This window comes from Chaetodon auriga, chromosome 8, assembly GCF_051107435.1.
Source record: "Chaetodon auriga isolate fChaAug3 chromosome 8, fChaAug3.hap1, whole genome shotgun sequence".
Classification (NCBI taxonomy): domain Eukaryota; kingdom Metazoa; phylum Chordata; class Actinopteri; order Chaetodontiformes; family Chaetodontidae; genus Chaetodon; species Chaetodon auriga.
Window position 1 is genome coordinate 19394308 of NC_135081.1, and position 21672 is coordinate 19415979.

General features: G+C 45.3%; 1 protein-coding gene across 2 annotated transcripts in view; it reads left to right on the forward strand.

Annotated features, from left to right (window-relative positions):
- ddr1 (discoidin domain receptor tyrosine kinase 1) overlaps positions 1–21672 on the forward strand; it is a 40788-nt gene that overhangs the window by 11403 nt on the left and 7713 nt on the right. Inside the window, exons 2-13 of one of the 2 annotated variants that reach the window (XM_076737241.1) lie at positions 2624–2781; positions 5055–5157; positions 8305–8380; positions 8933–9085; positions 10503–10650; positions 11792–11894; positions 12941–13127; positions 15831–16077; positions 18078–18227; positions 18855–18911; positions 20039–20205; positions 21128–21335. In XM_076737241.1, the coding sequence (XP_076593356.1) occupies positions 2682–2781; positions 5055–5157; positions 8305–8380; positions 8933–9085; positions 10503–10650; positions 11792–11894; positions 12941–13127; positions 15831–16077; positions 18078–18227; positions 18855–18911; positions 20039–20205; positions 21128–21335 (1699 nt within the window). In that variant the 5' untranslated portion in view covers positions 2624–2681. The remainder of the gene's footprint in view (positions 1–2623; positions 2782–5054; positions 5158–8304; positions 8381–8932; positions 9086–10502; positions 10651–11791; positions 11895–12940; positions 13128–15830; positions 16078–18077; positions 18228–18854; positions 18912–20038; positions 20206–21127; positions 21336–21672) is intronic. The other variant, XM_076737240.1, reaches the window with a different exon arrangement.

A 21672-nucleotide genomic window follows, 5' to 3' on the forward strand; every position in this document is an offset into this window, starting at 1 on the left:
TTTACATTAACGATCTGTCTTCTGTCATAAAACACAGAACTGATTCAAAACCAAGTCTAACACAACATAAACCTAAAGTTAAGTCCAGCTAACATTTGACCAGTTGATACGTTAGCTAAAAAGACACAGTCACGTATGCTTCTTTGTGGGTTTTGTAGTGATTCATCTGTCATCTGTCGCATGTCTAAGTCAAGTCTCAAGTCCTGAATACCAAATCAAAGTCACGTCTTTTTTCGGTGCCAGTCAGTGAAGTCTGAAGTCCTCAGATATGCAGCTCGAGTCTGACTGGAGTCGAGAGCTGCAACGATTAATCAATTATTTGTCATAAATCAGTTACCAACTGTTTTGACAGTTGAAATAAAAATCAAAATTCTCTGATTCCAGCTTCTTAAATGAGAATATTGCCTGGTGTCTTCACTCCTCTATGACAGGAAACTGAATGTCTTTGGGTTGCGGACAGAACAAGACATTTGAAGACATCATCTTGGGCTTTTGGACGTTTATCACTGCTTTCTGACATTTTGTAGACCAAACAACTAATATGTTCATCCAAAGAATAATTGCTCATGAGTCATGTGACCCGAGTCTCCCACCATTTGTTGACACTGGTTGCTATGGTGATTACCTTGCATTGTGGCCCCAGTCATCAGACTCTCAGCTCTGATTTTGCACACACGCAGCTTAGTGCAGCGAGCCCCGTATTTCAGCGTTTTGTCATCTGGCACGCTCACACACATACTTACTCATACGGACAACTTGGGTGTTTTTGTGCGAAGGGAAAAAAGATGTCAGCGTTTCTTTCTCTCTGCTTTTCTTCCCCTCGAAGAACACATGCACCGTGTATCGGTTGCGTTGTGTCTCCCATTCAGGACAGCTGCACTGGCTGGCTATCCGTAAGATCTCCTCTATGCCCGCATATACACGCCCCGCGCAACCAGGCGTACACACACCAGTGAGGCCATAAGTCACCCTCGATAGCCCGCCTCCCCCCTCCCAAATACACACATATGTATCCATGTCGTCGCTGCTCTTGTTCCATCGTCTCCGCCCTGTTGTGCCTGAGCAAACTCCACTATTTGCTCCTTTTCAATACCCACCCCCCCAATTTTCTGTCACTACAGCTGTGTGTCAGCTGTCCCAGTCTAGTCAGAGATGAAGCCGAAACACAGAGGGTCTACGGGGAAGACAGCCTGGCCTCTCAGTCTCTCCCAGCTGTCACTCCCTCTTCAGACTTCCACTTATCACGAGGTTTCTTTCTTTCTTCTCTCTTGTTTCGCCGCTGGAAGTCTTCCTCCAACACGCTCAAAAGTAAAATACGCACGAGGGGATAGAGCAATAAATTTATTCCGTATGATTCACAGATTCGTTGGCTAAAATTATGTCGGTGTTGTCAGACAAAAAGCACAAGTCGTTTTGTTTTTCCTTTCTTAGAAAGAAAGCATAGTGGATGTCAGATTGAAAATGTTGTAGAGCTACACTCACTTGCAAGTTTATTAGGTACACCTACTTAAAACTAATGCCGGCTAATGCAGTAAATCCTGCCTTCATGTAGGCTACAATGTTCTGTTTTTGTTTCAGCCGTTTCAGAGAGGAGCTGACTCTACGAGGTGATCATTTTGGAAGCTGCAGGTCGTCGTTTTGTAATTCAACAGCAACACTCTCCATGCCCCAAAATGAGTATAGTTAGTTGAATCAACACCTCTCTGAAAAAGTTTAAACAAAACCAGAACATTACAACCTTCACGAAGGTGGGATTTATTGCAGGGATTTTGTATTAGACTGCATTAGTTTTAGCTCTCTGTTTCTCATAAACTGGCAACTGAACATCAGTGTTTTGGTAAGTTTTAAGCTGCAAAGTGTCTCTGAAATCACTCAACAACACATGCGAACTGTCTGTGATGTGGTGTTTTGAGCATTGTCATGATCATAAGTCATTTACTTTGTACCAATGTTTGTGTCCTCATTAACAATACTGTGACATCTGTACTTGTGCACACTCTCGCTCAGTGGGTTTCATTCCCTCTATCTTGCAGTTTCATCTGTTTGTTATTTACTCCCAACAAGTATCTCCAGCTGGGTGCTCCGAATACACTCTCTCCTATTAAAGCGAAGTTTGAAATCAGTAATTTGGAGAAATTATTGATGTTTCAAATACAAAGAGAATACTCTGGGAGTAAATGGGGTCGGCTAATTATACCATCCTCAGTTACCAAGCTGTTTGTACCCTTTCGAAAGGCAGGAAAGTATTATTGTATCCCGACATTCTGCTGCCAGAGAGAAAAACAAATTAGCGTGTGAAAGTGGCCTTTGTTGAATGGCTTTGTGCTTGCTTCTCTGGGGGTTTGGCCCATTGCTGAGCTCTGCACGCAAAACATTGAGACACAAATGACTGTAAGACATGCTACATGCTTTGGACTAAGAGGATTTGATTGAGTTGAGGTATCGATGGGGATGGTGAGCCCAGCAGCCTCAGGCTAGAGCTGTGTGTGTGCACTTTTGTAATATATACTGTATGTGGGCGTGAAAGTAAAATCATTTATGGATCGGTTTGCACAGTTTCAGCAAGCACAGACATGAATCCTTAAGTGGATGCAGATCTAAATATCTCTTTTTTCTGCAACAGGTATGCCTGTGGTCATCGGTTTGTCTCCGGACAGGTAACCAGGTGTGTTGCTGCTGTCATGGCCTTTCCAACCCTCAGGCTGTTTCCTGTCACTGCGCTCACAGTCCTGATGGCGCTGGTGTCGTCTTCAGCAGACCACGAGTGGCACTTTAACCCAGGTAGGATGTCACATGCATGCATGCAACAAAAAAACATTTACATTGGTGATGCATAAATTGCTTTTTTTCCCTTTTTTAAGTATTGTTTTGCGCCCAAAACTGCCGCATTTGAAGCAGATCAGCAGGTTGTCAGTTATCCCACAAACTCACACATGATTGACAGCCATTTTCAAACCTCGTGCTCGTGTCTGCAGGCACAGCAATGGTCTCATCCTGCTGCTCCGACATTCTCCTCACATTCTCAGATCAGTAAGGCTCATTCTCCGTCCGCTATCAACAGGCTATCCTGTGTCCTCTCCCCGTCTGCCAGCCAGTCGTGTGTAATAGGAGAATGAGATAGCCGGCTGCCCCCCCCCGCCCTCCCCGGCTCGTCAAGAGCGCTAATGCACAGGCAGCTCATGAAACTGTCAGTCAAAATGTCGGGGAAGGGAGCGCATGAGGGCTTAGCGAACGAGAGCCAGCCAGGTGTAACCAGAGGAGACTGTTTGCAGCGCCGTCGACCTTCTGACTGCAGCAGCTACACTGTGAATAAGACTGAGGCTACAAGTATAGATTATTCTTTTAATTACAGGTTGATGATTTTAATATGAGGTCTATGGCGATTGATTTGTTTTGAGTCAGCCTCAAATAGCCATTCGAGGGACTGCAGATTTTGGCACTTCCACATTGGCTTTAATTTACAGCCCCGAATGTTGCCGGTTGATGCTAACACAGAAAAGGTGCAGTGTGTAGGACTTAGAGGCAACTAGAGGTGAGGTACACCGATTTGCCAAAAAAGTTTCCTGGTTCCAGCTTCTCAGTTTTAAGCATTTCCTGCTTTCCTTTATTTCATTGCATCCCTCATTCAGACCAATCTATCAACCAATCATGTCTGCATTAAAAGAGTCGAGGATTTTTAGTGAGATTGATGGACAACAAACAGCTGGAGGCAGATTAACAGACTGTGGCACAACATGCAGTTTGTTTTGTTGAAAGAGTCAATCTCGACAGTGTGAGCAGAAAGGTTCGGTGTGTGGGCTGAAGTTTTATGACGAATGACAAAAAGAGAAGGTGAAAGCAGAGGACGCAGAGAGAGAGAGAGAGAGAGAGAGAGAGAGAGAGAGAGAGAGAGGGATGGAGACGCAGAGGGGTGAGAAGATTGCAGATGGTGGGGCGTTGACTGGCGATGTGTGATGATGATGATGTTGTAATGAAATGGGCACCTGTCTGCAGGGTGTGGATGAACTGTGTGTGTGTGTGTGTGTGTGTGTGTGTGTGTGTGTGTGTGTGTCTGCTGGGGTTTTTAAGGTTTGTCATCCAGCCCAACATTCCTGTCCGCTGACTCAGTGACAGAATCTGAGTTAGACGCCCACCCCACCCCCGCCTCTTTCTGTCACCCTCAGCCCCCTCCTCCGTATCACTGTCAGTACCCCTTTCCACTTTATCGCTACCCAAACCCTCAGCCTCCCGCCCTCCCGCTCCACCATCTCCTCCTCACGACTGGCTGCAGATAGCCGGGTCGTTGGGTAATCCCTGCCTGGGACCATGCTATCTGGATCGTTTGATATTGCTGCTGCTGGAGCAGAGTCAGCGCAGATATCTGAGACCTGCCTGTGTTCTTTCATTTGCCCTTCGTTTCTTTCTCTCTTTTGTTCTCTTCCTGTAAATCCCCAAGCGCTGGTAACCAGAACAGGGGCCGTGCTGGATAGCTGGAGCCCTGAGGAGGTGGCTTTGTGTGGGATGGAGAGGTTGCTAAAGACAAAAGGAAGGAAAGAAATTGGAAAGATGTAGTTTCAGAGAAGACGGGTCACAGCGTCTCGCAGGGGGCCGCTGGATACTCTGAAGATGCAGATGAATTTTAATGACTGTCTTTGATGTCGTCACTTGACAGGACAAAGGGAACTTGTAGGAATAAGTGATGTAAAACACTGCCATTATGTTTTACATTAACTTTTAAGAACAGACTGTACCCTGAGAGATTCTGTTACAAATAAGAGAACAGGAGCAATTTGTTGTAGAGTTTGGTATTTCTTTCTCCTCCTCCCCTCAGTGTGTGTGTGTGTGTGTGTGTGTGTGTGTGTGTGTGTGTGTGTGTGTGTGTGCGCGCGGGTGATGAAGCATGAAGTCCGGAAGTTTTCCCAGAGATGACATAACAACATTATGCTCCGTGACCAATGATGGCTGCTGCTGACACTCTAATGGAAATATTAAGTTTCTGCTGGACATGTTCTCCATACAGATGAGAATGTTGCTCATCGGTCTCTCTGCTCCTTCCCTCCATCTTTCCCCTACAGCTCAGTGTCGCTACGCCCTGGGGATGGAGGATGGCACCATCCCAGACTCTGACATCACCGCCTCCAGCGCCTGGTCAGACTCCACTGAGGCCAAACATGGAAGGTAGGAAACTTGTATGTGCGCGTGTGTGTGTGCCCAGGGTAGAAATCAAAGTAGTCAGGCAGCTTTTTTTCTGGACTGTTTGTGTGGTTTTGGTCTAAAAACTTTAATTCTGCTTAATGAATAACTTCACACCAGGCTGAAAAGCAGTTTTCACTGCACCTGATAACACCCAGCACCACTAACTACATTTACTTGAACAAAATATTCTGGCTTTTGCCCTTATTCTGAAGAAAGACCATGCTTCTACTAAGCTGTTTAGACGGCTAATGAACATGAATATTCCACTAATATTCACATTTACATGCAGCCATTGTTTTTCCAGCCTCCCTCTTCTTGAAAAGGTTGTGATATTTGGGCACGTCCAAAAACCTGTCGAGATCCAAATCTTGCATAATGTTTAAAAGGAGGTGTCTTTCTCCTTCTAACCACAAATGTGGGCTTCACTTTTGTGCATGTGCCTCCACCGCGGCCTTGCACGCTGTTGGCCAGGCACTACACAGAGCTGACTGTAAACAAGAAAGAGGCTGTGTGTCGTAAACTGCGGTAAAAACAGCAATTGAGATGCATATTCAGAATGTGCTGTATACACGAATGCTCCCAAAACCTGAAGAATAGCAGCATGTCTTAATCAGAAAATGTTATTTGGAACTAGGCCCAAGCAGGAATATCCAAATGGTGTTTACATGAGTCGTATCAAATTCGGATTATTGCCATATTCATAGTGATAGTGGCAGATTAGTAGAGAAGGGTGTGTTCAGAAGTCTGCGCCGTTGCATCATCATCACCCTACATCACCCCAGCAGAGTGAAAAGGTCAGCCAGTGATGAAGTGCAGACTTTTCAAATCAGTTTGCAATTAAAGTGCATAACCAGACATAAACCACTGCAGACTTGATGCTCTCTGTGATGGATTTGCTAACTTGAAGACTTGTGACGTTCAGAACATCCAGAAATGAAAGAAAACCACGTTCAGATTGCTCAGATTTCTTTACAGTAATTGGCTGTGACTAAAGTGTACGTTCTTAGCGGTTAACATGCAAACCTACAGATAAAGCGCTTTAAATTTGGCCTGAACTTCTTATAAAGAAAACATAATTGGCGCTTGAACAGCAGCACTGAGTTTGACAGGAGTTGCTTGCTGTTGACAGTGTATTTAATAGCCTCGTCTTACACCTGATTTGTTCAGCGATTGATTTATGTAGAGTAGAATAAATTAAGCGTAACGAAATGCTAATTTGGTCTGATTATCAGGCTGCATTATACGTGTTAAGGGACGGGATGTCACATTGGCCATTTTGCTTGACTTCTGAGCAACTTTTACTCTGTTTAGTCAACTGCTGTTACACTTACAGTGACTGTGCAAGTGCTCTACATTAACCTGAGTAACGGTGTGTCTAATACAGGAACACGTGCACATGTCACTGCAGACTGATGTGTTTGTCCGCGTGCCTTTTTCCAGTCTGTTGGCACCACACTAAAGTAATTTGTCAGAGGTCTATTAGATTATGATAGAAGATGATAGCGTGTGTCTTCGCAAAACCCACTCGGTAATTATATTACCACCTTGTCTGTCTGGCGGCGAGGTCAGGTTCACGAGAGCCAAGCTAGGCCTGCAACAGGCTGCAGCCATGTGTAAGAGCATTGGCAGGAGTGTGTGTGTGTGTGTGTGTGTGTGTGTGTGTGTGTGTGTGTGTGTGTGTGTGTTCGTTTGCCTCCATTGGTCTGCTGGGCTGGGTCTCTTGGCTGAGTGTCTAACCATGTGGAAATGATTATTAGCCCTAGCTCTTTTTAAGAGGCATCGGGGAGACACTGAGAGTGGAAGAGAGAAAACAGAGAGAGCATAAAAAAAAAATAGAAAACAAGTGAAAGGTGGATCATTGAGCCGGTGCGCTGAAAGGTGGAGAGAAACTAATTTAAAACCGGTCTTTGAGGGAAAGTGTTGGCCGAAGGGAGAGATTGAGGGTAGGAAGGTGCTTCCTTTTACTGTGGGGCGGTGAAATATCAGCGTATTGGTGTGAGTGAGAAGGGGGAAAAGATGGAGGGACTAAGGTAATTGAGAGCAAGGGCAGAGGAGTGAATTGTTGGCTGGTATTTAGGTAGGAAGTGAAACACAGACAGAGAGAAATAGGAGAAAAATTGGGTACTTGGCAGAGCAGTGTGCTGTAATGTTAATCCCGCTGGCTGGTGCGCGGCGGACTGAACTCTGCACAGCCACATTCTTCTCTTCTCCCTCCATCCCTCTCCATCACAGGACGCTTTGTAGAGCACTAATGTGTTGATATCATCCCGCGGTTTCCTGCTGCATGATCTCACCCACCGTGGGGAGAACGGGATTGATTAAAATACGAGCGCCACTGTCAGTGTCACCGAGTTGTTGCAGTGATTTGTTCTGGTGGTCTGAGCAGCAGCTTTCATTTTGAGAGCAGCCCCACAGCGGTCAGAGCAGGGCTGCGGCCTGGAGCCCGCTCCAAAGCTCCTCGTACGAGCAGATCCGACGTCACGCCGCTCCACCGCCAAGTTTGCGGTCTCTGTGTGGCCAATATGTGGTGGTTGTGTGGACTTTTCTTCTCAGGCTGGATCGGGGAAGGTCACACTGAGGGAAAATCTTTTAGTGGTGCATGTGTGTGGTCATGGCAGGCCCGAGGGTCTGTGAGTTAAGAGTGGTTCTGACGTTCTACAGCAGATCTTGTGAGGTTTGAAGAATGTGGAAGAGCTAGTAATCTTCGCTCTGCCCGTCTCGTCTCTTTTCTCTCTTAGTGTGTTCTCTGTATGTATTTTCCACCCGTCTGCAGTCTGTCTCTTTCTGCTGCCTGTGGCGTTCCTTCAGCCATGGCCAAGTCCCTGTATGTCTGTTTTTTTTTTCTTTCAGACAACATCGCCCTATTTTATATATATGACTGTTTGGTTGCTGTGGAATCCAGTATGTATGGCGGTAGCGCAGGGTCGAACTGTTCGTATTGAATGCTCAGCTGTGCCTCTGCGAGCTGGCGGCGCTGAGGGTTTTGATGGAGTGTTGTTGTGGGTATGTTTGTATCTGCATGTGTTTGGCTGTGGGACTGGGATTTGGTGAGTCTTTCAGCTTTTTTAGGTTTCTTTTTTTTTTTTGTCAATTTCTTACCTAACGTTAAAAAGTCTCTGTTTCTGCCAGGCTGAGTACTGGAGAGGGCGATGGCGCGTGGTGTCCTGCAGGAGCCGTTTTCCCCAGTGGATCTGAGTACCTTCAGGTCAGATACTCTGTTTGCTCTCCTTTGACTTGCACACCTACATTTGTAATTAGCGCCCAGTGCATTCACTTTTTTTGGAAGAATGACATTTAATTATTGTCTGAATTTCATTTTGGGGTTATGAGGCTGATGTATGGGTTGGGTTAAAATGTGGTTTAGACTCAGTAATACATTTGTTTAATGATGTTTTCATAACAGCTTTAAGAACTAAAATAGAGTGCGTATTGGGAATATGTGCACATATTTGATTTCATGCTGAGAGTTAGATGAGGAGATTGATACCGCTGTCATATCTGTGCACTCAATATGAAGCTTGAACCAGAGGGTAGTTAGCTTAGCTTAGCATCAAGACTACCAGCACCTCTCATGCACATTTAGAGGTTTTATGTTGGTATATGTTTTGTTACCTTTAAAGCCAGGCTAGCTCTTTCCCTCTGTTTCTAGTCGTTATGCTAAGATAAGCTAATGGCTGCTGGCTGTTTATGTGTCAATCTCAGTTGTTTTTTTTTGTCATGACATGTGCCTTAATAATGCATTTCCTGTCGCCTGCAGGTAGACCTGCGCAGACTCCACTTCCTGGCTCTGGTTGGTACCCAGGGTCGTCATGCCGACGGGCACGGCCAGGAGTTTGCCCGCAGTTATCGGCTGCGCTATTCCCGCGACGGTGTGAAGTGGATCACCTGGAAGGACCGCTGGAGCCAGGAGGTGAGCGGGGTCTTTTTGTTTTGGTGCTTAGAACAGAGCTGGAGCCCGCTGTCTCTGTCGTGTGAACACAAATGTAGGAATGTGACAATTAGAAATTCTTGAAATGAGTTTGGGCAGAGAAAGAACACAAAGACCCTATAATTAAGCCTGTGTTTTGGCTTCTCAACAGATTCTGAAAGAATGTAGCCACTGTCTTTGTCAGCGGTGCGTTGTTGTGGTTTCACCTCACTTTGTTCCCAAAAATTGTGGAGATTCTAATTACATTGCATCACATCATGTTTATTTTGTAGTGCAGCGTACAAACACGAAACTTTATTTAGAAAAACAATAACAAGAAGAGCTTGTGGCCTAAAGACTGCACAGCTCCCCCGTCTAACCCTGTTCACCTGCACCCCCAAGTTACTCTCAGCTGTAGTCATGCATAGGCGAAGTCATGTCTATCATCATGCTCTATATGCTCCGACACATTAACCCTCCTATTGTGTTCATGTCAAATAACCCAAACCCAAACCCCAGAGCTGGGCAGCATCGGATCCTGGCAGCATAGGAATGACTGTTATTTCCTGTGCATATTAAAGGTTGGCAGGGGGAGACTTTACTGCCACACTCCATAGACCCAGGTAAACGGGTAAATCAAGCAATTAGATAAATATATCTCAGACAATTAATCAAACAATAATAATTCTATGAAAGCGAAAATGCATCCAACAGGTTGACCCTCCATCGTTGATGGGAAACGGCTCATTTTCCTGTGGCTGTTTAAAGTGAATGCCATGGTAATGGGCTGTATAATTCATCTGCTCTTGATTTATTTATTATTTATTAGGCAATGGAGCAGTTTGGCAGCGCGCCAGCGAAACTAAACTTTTCTTTTCAGGCAAAAGCAGCCTTCACTGCCTGAGACTTCACCACCATGCAATGAATGGCTTACCTTGTGCAGATAAAGCTGTTATTGTGTTTGGTGAATGTCCAGTATTTTCTTTGGTGATAAGTTCTGCAGTGTGCATTGCACTTTTATACCACTAGCACATGATAACACAGGAATTTGGACCTGCAACAGCCAGAGTTTTGGGGAAGGAATCATACTGCTTGTTTTCCGCTTTCAGGTGTTGTTTTAGCACTCGCCACGCCAACAAATACTCACAAATTGTAAGCCGATGTAAATTCTCAGGTAAAGGCTGCCTTTCCAAAAACTGTGCCTGAGGCTTACACCCTAAAATCAGTCATTTTTAACACCATTGTGTGTGAAAGAAAAAGCTCAGTTGGTTTATTTGAGCTCCTCTTAGATTAATAGAATTGGAAAACACGCACTGAATGATAAGTCAGAGCCTTCAGGCGAGATTCATTCATCCCTGCAGATGACGGGGGAGACGAGCGATGTACTGTGTGATTGAATATTTGTACTTCTCTCCCCTAGGTGGTGTCAGGGAATGAGAACACCTATGATGTTGTGCTCAAAGACCTGGGCCCTCCCATCGTGGCGCGCATGGTGCGCTTCTACCCCCTGGCTGACCGAGTTATGAGTGTTTGCCTTCGGGTGGAGCTGTATGGTTGTGTATGGAATGGTAAGTGTTCGTTTGAAGGCAAGAGAGACAAGAAGAGCCTGCAGAGATACAAAATGTCCCTGGTTACTTATTCATTTGGTCTGTATATTCTGAGGCATGCCCACCTTGATAAATCAGATCGCATTTCATATCACTATTGTCCTAGATTGACTCCTTATCAGATGGGAAAGGGGTTCGTTTGATGGTAATGATTACGAGTGCATATTTTCGACATACATCCCATGCGTTGATTTGAGGCGCCGCATCAAATTTACAGCCCCAGTGGGGTTTGCCTGGATAAAAGAAGCCACACTGTGATAAATGGTGTTGGTCTCCATGTTTCCTGAAGCCCAGCACTGACTAACTGAGTATTTATTACCGGCTCACCTCCTCCCCTGCCCCCTCCACCTCCCTCAGACAGCATGAAGCTGCCTGTAAATCAGAGCTGTCACTGAGGCTAAAAGCTCCAGTTCCCGGTCTGTGTCTTCAGGGAGACCATCTTTTAAAAATGTGCTCTAATGTGGATTCTGAGGCGTTGCAGCTCAGCCAGCGATCATACACAATCTTCAGAATGTCAAGTGTTACGCACATTCGGCCTCTCATCTCACCCCCGTATTGGATATTATGACAGTGTCTCTCCTGTGTTTATTGATTTTCATTCAGCGTGGACCCGCTTGACCCTCATGCGCTCTCACACAGGTACAAACACACATCTGAGTGCAAGCGGAGCATACTGCACACATACTGTAAATCCTATGTGAGGCATTGTTTATTATGGGTAGCCGAGCGGCGGGCTGTAGTCCGTGTGACTGACGTCACCTCTGTGCTCGGCGAGCGGGCTGATTAGCTGCATATTGTAGCGGAGAGGCTTGAGTTTCACTGGTTAATGATGGCTGGGGTCGAACAGGCTTGAGCAGCGGACCGCTTTGTTTGTTTTACTTTTTAAAAACCAACTGTAGCCGTTTCCCCGCCGCAGTGATTACAGTTGAATGTTGGCTCAGTGAACGTGAAGCTGCTCATGACAAAAATGAAAAACCTTACAGGTTAAAAGAGCTTCACGTGCAGCTTGTGTATGTCTGTCTCTCGAGTAGAAGATTTAAATTAAAAGAATGTTTTGTTTGAACGCTCACATTACTAATACTGAATATTTTCTCGCTCTCAGATGGCTTGAAGGCTTACACGGCTCCGGTGGGTCACGTTATGCACCTGTCTGGCATGCCCGTCTATCTAAACGACTCCACCTACGATGGGAGCACTGAGCAAGGGTAAGATATTCAGCAGCAGAAGGGGAGATTGTGACCATATTTCACGTTTGATGGTGGGCGTCCACCTCGAAACTGTGCTGATTGTGTAGATTCTGGTTGAAGATGTGTGTGAAGTGTCCATGTTTTAGAATTTGTAGCTGCTTTGCAGTGATATCCACATTTGAAGCTTTGTAGTTCACCACAAGCTCATTGGTTTTGCTGATATTGAGCTTCAGGTGCGTCATTCTTCATGCGTCACTTCCATTTTGCCAATAAAGACGCTTAATACCTTTTATTTAATTCCTTTAAAGTCTTCAATCCATATATTATATGAGTGTGCACAGACATGGATGTAAACTGCTGCCTGACTGGTTGGAGGAGGCGAACAACGGTGAGGCAGTAATTCTAGTTATTCATGAGTACATTGCGCCCTTGGATTTCGTTTTGACGCGACCTTGGCTGTAAGTTACAACACTGCTTTGGTGAATATGATCACAACAAAGACTCACAAGTGTTCTGGTCAACATTGTGGAGTGAGATGTTCCTCGATCAATGAAATACCGACAGCTTTTCCGCAGCTCTCCTCACATCTGTTCATACTGAAGTGGGCCAAATCCTCTCTTGAAAGATCATTCTGGTGTCCGCCTAATCGAAAGGGAATAACGTTATTTTTTTTAGTTGCTCTGGGATTTGAGGCATGTTTCCTGACCATAAAGTTTTGGCAGGGAGCACAGGAGGGGTGAACTAAGAATTCAAGGGAGGGTGGGGGGGCTCCACGCTTGCATGGGCTGTGTGGTTAATGGGGCTGAAATGTTTTGCTAGCGGGTGAGCTAACACTTTTGATGTAATCCAGACGTATTTGTAGCAGATGTGTGTCTGTGTGTGCGTGAGGGAGAGACTCAGAGGGCTCTGAGTGAGGGGACCTATTTGGTGACCCTGTTGTGTTGCTTTGTTTCTACTGTGGTGTGTACGTGAGGGAGAGGAAGAGTAATGACACATAGGTATATTAGCTTATTTATGCATATCTGCAAGCCAGTACTTGAATAAATGAGCGTGTCTGTGTGCAGGATGCAGTTTGGAGGCCTGGGTCAGCTGTGCGACGGCGTCCTGGGAGGAGACGACTTCATACAAACTAAGGAGCTGAGGGTGTGGCCCGGGTACGACTACGTGGGCTGGAGCCGAGAAGCCCTCGGGCAAGGCAGCGTGGACATTGAGTTCCACTTTGAGAAACCACGTGTCTTCCACACCATGCAGGTGGGCCATACAAGCTGTGTTTGTGTGACTGAGCGTGTGTTGTTGTGTGTGTGTGTGTGGATTGTGAGAGAGGGTCACGCAGGACATTGTTATCCCGCTGGAATCTCAGACAGCCTGGAGCTGCCTGTAAATCAGAGATGTCATCAAGGGTAAAAGCTAAACAGTTCCCGGTCGGTGTCTCCAGGGAGACCATCCTTCTGAAATATGCTCTAATGTGAATTATGAGGCACTGCAGCTCAGATCCACACGCCAGAGATTATACAGAACCTACAGAATGTCAAAAATAAGACAGTAGACAGAGTGTCTTTGTAGCTCGGTGGTTAAGACGCACACTGTCTAAACCCCTCATTCGATGCCAGCCAACGACCTCGGTTACATGTCAAGCCCCTCTTCTCATTTTTCTTTGCCTGTATCTAAACAGTCAAATATCCAGTAAAGGCAAAAGTGCTAAAAACAAATCTAAAAAAAAAAAACAAACCTACACACACACACACAAAAAAAACACACAATGCAAACTTTCTTGATGCGCCAGTTGCTCTGCCTTTTGAAGAGATGATCTGATTAGATTTTGAGGCACCTTGATGCATAAATCTGCATATTTAAGCAGTAAAAGTGATTTTATTTAGCTTGTGTGGCTCCCTCGTGTTTTAAAATGAGGACACCATCTTCATTATTCCTGTGTGTTATGTATGTAAGTATGCACAATGACAATTTGTTGATTAATACATTGCTTTTGTAAATTAATTTTCTCAGTAGCCCAAGACAAGCATGTCATTGTGATTATGGCAGGACATTAGGCTGATGGTCTCTTTTTCATCTGATGAAACTTTTCAGAAATTCCTGTAGCTTCAACTCACATGACCTCTAGAACAAACTCCAGCAGCAGAGTCATATATATGTATACGCATGTCTGTGTGTGTGTGTGTGTGTGTGTGTGTGTGTGTGTGTATATATATATATAACTTTGTCGATCTGCCGTCTCACCAGAAAGCAGCCTTTTGACTGGAATAGCTCTGCAGCCATTTAATTAATTTTAATGTGCCATTGTTAATCATGGGACAGCGCGTCTACACTCGGCTTTCTGGGTGCCACCGAGTTGCATCACAGTCTGTTTGTGCGTCTGTGTGGTTTTTGGGGTTAGTTTGTGGAGCAACGGGGGGGATGATGATATGAAGCAACACCAGTGTGAGTTATAACTGTGTTGTCTTGTTGGAAGCGGGTTGGAATGTTGGTTTGGGTGGGATTCACCCTATACATGTGCATATTAAACAGCATGAATCCCCAGTCAGTGTTATAAAGTGACAAGTAATCTTTTAGAGGTCTGGTTTTGACTGCAATCCAAAATTTCTGCTTTTGCTCCCCCAGCTTTTTTTTTTTTCTCTTCATATGTTCATTATTATTCTAGTGTTTCTCAGTTACCTTTTAAAATGTTTCCCAGCGGTATTCCCAGTGTTTTTCCAAGGCTTATCCTGTTTTTCCTGCCTTTTCCCCAGTGGTTTGTCCTCACTAACCTCAGCTGACATACATCGTTATGCTGGCCTGGCAGAGCGGATATGTCAGACGCACAGGTCAAATAAGTAAAGAGTGGGAACCTGAACCTAATTCTGACTTAACCTGCACCTAATCACACTCCCAATGGGGAAATCTGCCCTTTGACCTTTGGCCAGGCATGACCTGCACTTCCTACAGGACCCTCAACAGACTGCGAACACCCTTTTCCTTTGTAAAGATCCTTTTCTGTCCTTTGGGAATTTATGTAAAACTTTTCTTTGTGAGCTCATGTGGAAGATAAAGCAACGAGACAAAAAGATCAGAGGGAGTTCGTAATGTAGGTTAGATTTATGAGGAAACAAGCAAAACATAATGAATGCAAAGTTATGCTCTCAAATTAAGCTTTGCGCAGGTCATCGGAGCTGTTTTCCCTAAAGGAGTAGTGAATTACCTTCGCTCTGTTGACTTATTAGGCCCCCACCACTGCCACCAACATACAGTACATGTCCCCACCCACCTTAAGAATCAATTACAGCTGCAGCTGTTCTTCCCGCGTCTTGTGTGTGCGCGACCGTGCGTGCATTAACATGTGGATTAGGTTAGAGTGGCTGGCCTTGCAGTAAGTGTGAGGTTAATAGCAAACCTGTCAGAGCGGCCGTTGCACCACCTATTCCACCATCACCCCCTTAATTTTCTGTCTCTCAGATCTATAGTTTCTCACTCTCTAATTAAACACACTCCATCCTCCTCCACATCCCTCTCTCTCTTCACCTCAAGCTCCTCTTCCTCCTTCCAGCCTCAACAACGCCTCATATATTAGATCAGCTTTTATGGATTCCTCTTTCTTTGTGGCCTTTGCCTGCTTGTGAAAACAGCAGAGATACATCCTCTGCTCTCCTCCATCCGTCTCCTGTCGTACGCGTTCCTTTCATCCATCCTTTTCTTTCTCCTCCGTCCGTGTCCTACGTTTGTTCATTTGTAATCGCGCTCAGCTCCAAGTTGTGCCAAAGCAATTACAGCTGAACAGGATGAGAATGTTTCATTAATGTATGTGTTTTAATTGAATCTCCTCCTGCCTCTCTACAAATAATGAATGTTTAAGGCTGCAGTTTTTAGGATGTTTGCACAAGGGTCGGACTAATTCAGATGGGTCGATCGTCTGATGTCTTGCATCTCTCTTCCCTTCTCTACGCTACTGTCTCCTTCCTGTAGGTGCACAGTAACAACCGCCACACCCAGGGCGTGCGAGTCTTCAGCAAGGTAGAGTGTCTTTTTAAGCCTGGCATCCTCCAGCCCTGGTCCTCTCCTCTCACTCTGCCCGTGCCCCTGGAGGATCTAAAGGACCCCTCCTCACGGCCCATCTCCCTCCCGCTGGGCGCCCGGCCGGCGCAGATCCTCTGCTGCAAATTCTACTTCGCTGACCGCTGGCTGCTCATCAGCGAGATATCCTTCCTCTCTGGTAGGAAACAGAATTGAAGCAGCAAAAATTTTTTCACATGTGAGATGTGTGCATGTGTGTGTGGGGAGAGGGGAGGGGGAGGGGGAGGGTTTGGCTCTGAAAGGCAGCTTTTCTTCTATAGAGGCTTTGCACTTGCATCATGCATATCCTAGCAACTGTGTCTGGCACTGTCCTGAAGGTCCAGCAGAGATCTGGCTTTGCCCAAACAATAGCTAAATATAGACAGCAGCAACAGCGAGAGAGATACCTGAAAAACACTGTTGCACTCTGGGTGAAAATCCAGTCAGCGTTCTTTAAACGCTCAAGTCAAGTGAAGTGAAACCCACAAATCTGATGAGCTGGATTTGTTTCCAGACTTTCCATGACAGATCATGAATGAAGAGGAGTGAAGTTTTAGTCCTTGCACATCCAGTTTCTGACAGAAAATTCATATTGTTTAGAAGGTGTAACTCTTACCTCAGATATTGGAAAGGTCAAACATGGCATTTTAGAAGTAAATAGACCTAATGTGAGCATAGATGTTATGATCAGAATCACAAAGTGTTTACAGGAAAACGGCCTGTTTCCTCTCCATCTGTTGTCTTGTCCTCACTTGTGTCCTGTTTACGGCTGAATCACACCCATGCGGTAATTAGAAAATGGGGTTTCAGTATCTTCTGTGAAGGTAGGATTTATGCCTATGTGATTGGAAGTCAGATAGAGAACTCTGCTCCCCAGCTGGGATTGCTGTGACTAATTAAGCTGTCCTCTCTGCTCAAAAACACTGTCAGCTGTGGCGTGAGAAGAATCAGCAAAGTGCTCGGTAATCACATCGCGCTCAGGTAGCTAAAACGACTTGACCCAGCAGTGGTCCGGCGTATCTGTTTCTGGACTCGTACCAGACTGTTGCACCAGTAGATGCTTCATGGTCCTGACTAGGCCTGTCACAATTATTACACAGTCGGCTGTTTATTTGAGCTGACCGCGATCACTTTGCATAATAGAATCTTTTCCTTTCAGCTGTATTAAAAACAGCTGGACCAAACGGAAATGTCACATGTCCGTCACTATTTCCACGACATTTTCCACCATTTGAGGTTCGACTGACGCTCGCTTGATGATGTCAGCTGGCAACTGAGGGGACAGTTAGCGCCACCAACTGTTTATCTAGAGGCTTGTAGCTTCTAATATCTCCTTTTTGCAATTTTCTGTAAATTCAGTTAAAATTTGAGCTTCGTGTGGATGGAAACCTGATGAATGTCAGAGCTGTTGCAACAATAGAAAGTGAGTTTCCATCGGCTGGTGTGTTTTACAAAGTTTACAAAGCATAAAAGACAAACAGAAATATCATTTTTATTTTTATTTCCTGGTGTTCAATGCCCATAAGTGGCCCTTCCTCTTCATAAGGTGCATTAAACTACTATTAGGCATACACTGTAATAGTTGCACAAAAAGAGCCTAAAAAGACAATTATAAGGTTAATCGCAATAGCCGGAGTCTACACCACCAAAACAGCCAAACCTTGCATCCAAATGTTCTCATACAAGACAGAGCTGACTTAGATTTGGTCCTCTGGTACCAGCACGCCCTCAGTCTTCAGCAACAGTCGCATCGACTCAGCTGTCTACCTGGGTGACATACTGTTTGCAAACTAATCCAGCAGGCTAACAGCTGACATTTCCATTAAACACACGACAGTGCAGAGATGTTGGCGAGTTTTAAACCAAACAGTTCACTTGGCCAGTTAACTAGGGTCACCAAGGTAACAGTTTGTCAATACACAATCATTCAGATTAGTCAATAAGGATTAGCTCAGCTCCCTGTCAAAAACAACATAATTAACATAATCGTCTGAGATTAATTCTGTTTGTCTGGAAACACAACCAGCTGTGACCACAACCACTGTTTCCCAACAGCCGAAGACAACCAGACGGTGCGTTGTGCCATATGAAAACTCCCTAAACATATAAAACATGATTCATTTTCATTAAATTGCCCCCCCCCCCTTTCTCCTCATCCAGAGCCGTTTGAGGACGACGTCACAGACACTGATTCATTTCCTCCTAATCGTCCCGAGATTCCGACCACCAGTTCCTCTCCTCCTGTTAACCACACCTCCTCCTCTCCCACATCGGGCCACAGCTCCTCCAACACCACCACCGGCCCCTCTGGTGAGTCCCACTCTCACCCCACTTCACCTTCATCCTCCTGCCCTCCACCCCCACATCTTCTTCTATTTACTATCTTTCCCTCCACCATCCATTCTTTCTCCGTTTGTCCCCCCTCGTCACCTGCCATGCTGCTTCGTCCATCCCTCTCTCTAATTCCCCCGATCTGTCCCTCACCACCTCTCACGTCTGCGTCCAGCTCTCTCTCTCCAGCTGTGATGAGTGTGAGCATGTCGGCAGTGTGTCTAAGCCATGTGTCTCGAGCAGAGCCAAAGGCAGGCAGTGCCAAAGGAGGCCCACGTCTGACTCCTCATCACCGGCGTTGAAATCTTTGGGCTCTGAGCCAACATGTTCTGAACTGAAGTCAACGTTGGATGCTTGTGTTACAGATTTCACTGGACTTAAAGAGCAGGATAAATCTGGCGTAAAATTTAAGGTCAAATGTTTCAATTTAGCATTTTTCTGTTTTTTACCATCTCATTCTGGCTTTTAAAAAGTTGGTGTGAACTTTAAGGGATGTTCAATGAGCCAGAATCCTGCTGTCGCTGATTTCCTCTCTCCTCATCATCCTCCTCTGAGTCTTCCTCTCTTCTCACACATTCCTCCTTTGTCCATCCCTCGCTCCTCCAGAACTCCCCACCACCACCTCCTTCATGATGGACACCACTGGTAACTGGACGCTGTCAGGTGAGAGAGTAAAAAAAGAGACAGAAAGAGATGAACCGAGGGACGGGAGCTAACTCCATCCGCTCTGGCCCTCCTCCAGCATCTTAAAACTGTCCCCCTGCTCAGCAGAGCCTATGAAGTATAATGGAGGAGGGATTAGAGGGGCAGGCTTTGGCACTGGGCTCTGTCCCCTGGGTTGAAGATATACAGCTGGAGGAAAAACACTAACAGAGTTATGTACATTATATTTATGTACAATAACAACTTGGCTTCCTGCGGTCTCACCAACAGCATGTTTTTTTTTTTTTTGGTTTGTTTTTTTTTGGGGAAACTGGCTCTGTTCTACACAGTTAAACAATAACAGGCCTTTTAAAAAGCTGGAAATGGTTTTCTGTGGTGTGTATGCTGCTTTTTCCTTGTTACTGGCTGTGGTTGAACTGCTTTGTTTGGGTTTATTTATTGCCCGCATGGTGTTGAACTGACAAAGGGAGAGCGAGGAAGGGGTTGTTTTCTGTCGTGACAATGTGGTGTGTAAATCTGTAAATGCGTGTGCGTTTGTGTATGTTCACGGGTTTATATTTGTGTATGCACATAAACGCATCGCATATAGTATACATGTCTGTTTTTAGTCTTTTTAAGGGAGGCTTTTGTTCCAAACCGTCACTTATTCTGGTTTTAAGAGTTTGTTTATGAGCGAACTTTACACTGAGGTATACTGGCTATTTCATCTCTAATTCAAATAACATGCCACATTTGACCTTCATGGGAGAAGAAAATAACCTGATGATTCAGATCCAGTCGACTACAAAGCTGTTGAGAAGCAAAACAGTGTTCACATTCTGTTCTCAGAGCAGCGGGCTCTGTGGTATGAGTGGGCATACTGGATGCATACTCAAACAGACAATCCCCATCAGATGTTTAGTAAGCCTGATGAAACTAAGTTGGTGCGTATGACCCCGGCGAGTGCGTGACTGCTCTGAAAGAGCTAATGCTCTCAGATTGAACAGTACATTAACTCATGCCCACATGCAGTCATACACACACAAATAAACAATGTGCATCATCTCAGATCCACAAATATAACAGCAGGTTTCAGACAGTCACAGCCACGAGCGCCTAACATTTCCTCCTGTGTTTCCCTCCTCTAGACCCAGAAAATGCTGCTAACACTCCGAGGGCGGGCCTTCCTGTAGCCAAAGATGACAGCAGTAATACAGCTATTCTGATTGGCTGCCTGGTGGGGATCATACTTCTGCTGCTGGCTGTGATCGCTGTCATTCTGTGGAGGCAGTACTGGAAAAAGATACTGGGCAAGGTGAGAGAAGAGCTGCCATTCCTGTGTGCAGCTGGCAAATTGGACTTTACCTGCTGAGTTCATGTTCAGCGGCATCAAAGGGTCAGTTCGCCCTTGCAGTTTTATTAGCCAAACTTTTGGAACATCTATCTCTGAGATTTCTGTTACCACCCAGGCACAAGTGAGGTAAATTAAATTTTTATTTGTGTTGCTCAAAGCTTTGAAAAAACCCTCTCCTCCACTTCTGGATGCCCCAGGTACTCCGGACAATCCATAGATCTTGCTGTGAACAGTTTTCATTAGAGCCACATTCCTCTGAGTAAATAACCCAAAGTGGGAACATATTTTCTCTCGGCCGAACTGTCCCTTTAACCAAGTTTAAATGATAGATAGCAGGCTGAGATAACAACTGCCAGTCTTTTGGCAGCGTACCTCTGTGTCTCCATCTGGGTGTGTGTTGTGGGAATCTTTTTACATTTCCTATGAATTGTTCAAAGATTAGAGGTTGTTTCCAAAGTTTGGTCACCATCTGCTTTAGGGATTGAAATGATGCACTCAGCTGCCAGTTTGTTAGACACAGCTAGGTGAAACCAAAGCAGTCTAACACAACGGTCCTGCAATAAATCTTACCTTCATGAAGGACATGACCTTTTTTTTTTTACAAAGTGTTTTGAAGGTGTTGAGAGGCAGTTTGTGGTGCTGTTGAACTGTTTTGTGTCATATTGAGAGCCGTAGGTGCTAATATTTAGACATAATATTATACAAAGTTGCATCAGCACCTCTCTAAAACAGCTCCACGGTAAAAACTGAACAGTACAACCTTCATGAAGAGAGGATTTATTGCAGAGCTGTTGCACTAGACTGCATTAGTTTCAGCTAGCGATGCCTAATAAACTCTCAACTGAGCCTACATTACCTTCAAATGAATGCTCTGCCCTCCCAGGCCCAGGGCAGTCTGTCCAGCGACGAGCTGCGGGTTCACCTGTCAGTCCCCTCGGACAACGTGGTCATCAACAACACGCACAGCTACTCGAGCCGCTACCAGCGTATCCACACCTTCCCCGATGACCGCGACCATGACAGAGAGGGCGAAGGAGAGTACCAGGAGCCCAGCGCTCTGCTTCGGCCGCGAGATCACAGAGACAGCACAGGTATTAGCACACAGTTATGAGGTGCATTCATTTAGAGGATAAGATCAGTAGTTTGTGTTGTAGCTGAGTGGTTCAGTCCTAAAAAACTTAGTAGCGCCACATAGAACATGAGTAGTGTGACATGCAACATGCTAGCATGCTGTGAAACATACCACATGCTAAGTAGGTGGTGACAAAGATTGAGCTATAGTCAACCGCACAAAGTTGGCACAGAGTCAGTGCAAATGATACAGTGCAACTATCCATATGTTCAGAATTTACATTTCTACAAATATGGATGTGGTTTGTTTTGCGTGCCTGTGTTCAGCCTCTGTTTGTTGATCCCGCCAACAAGCTC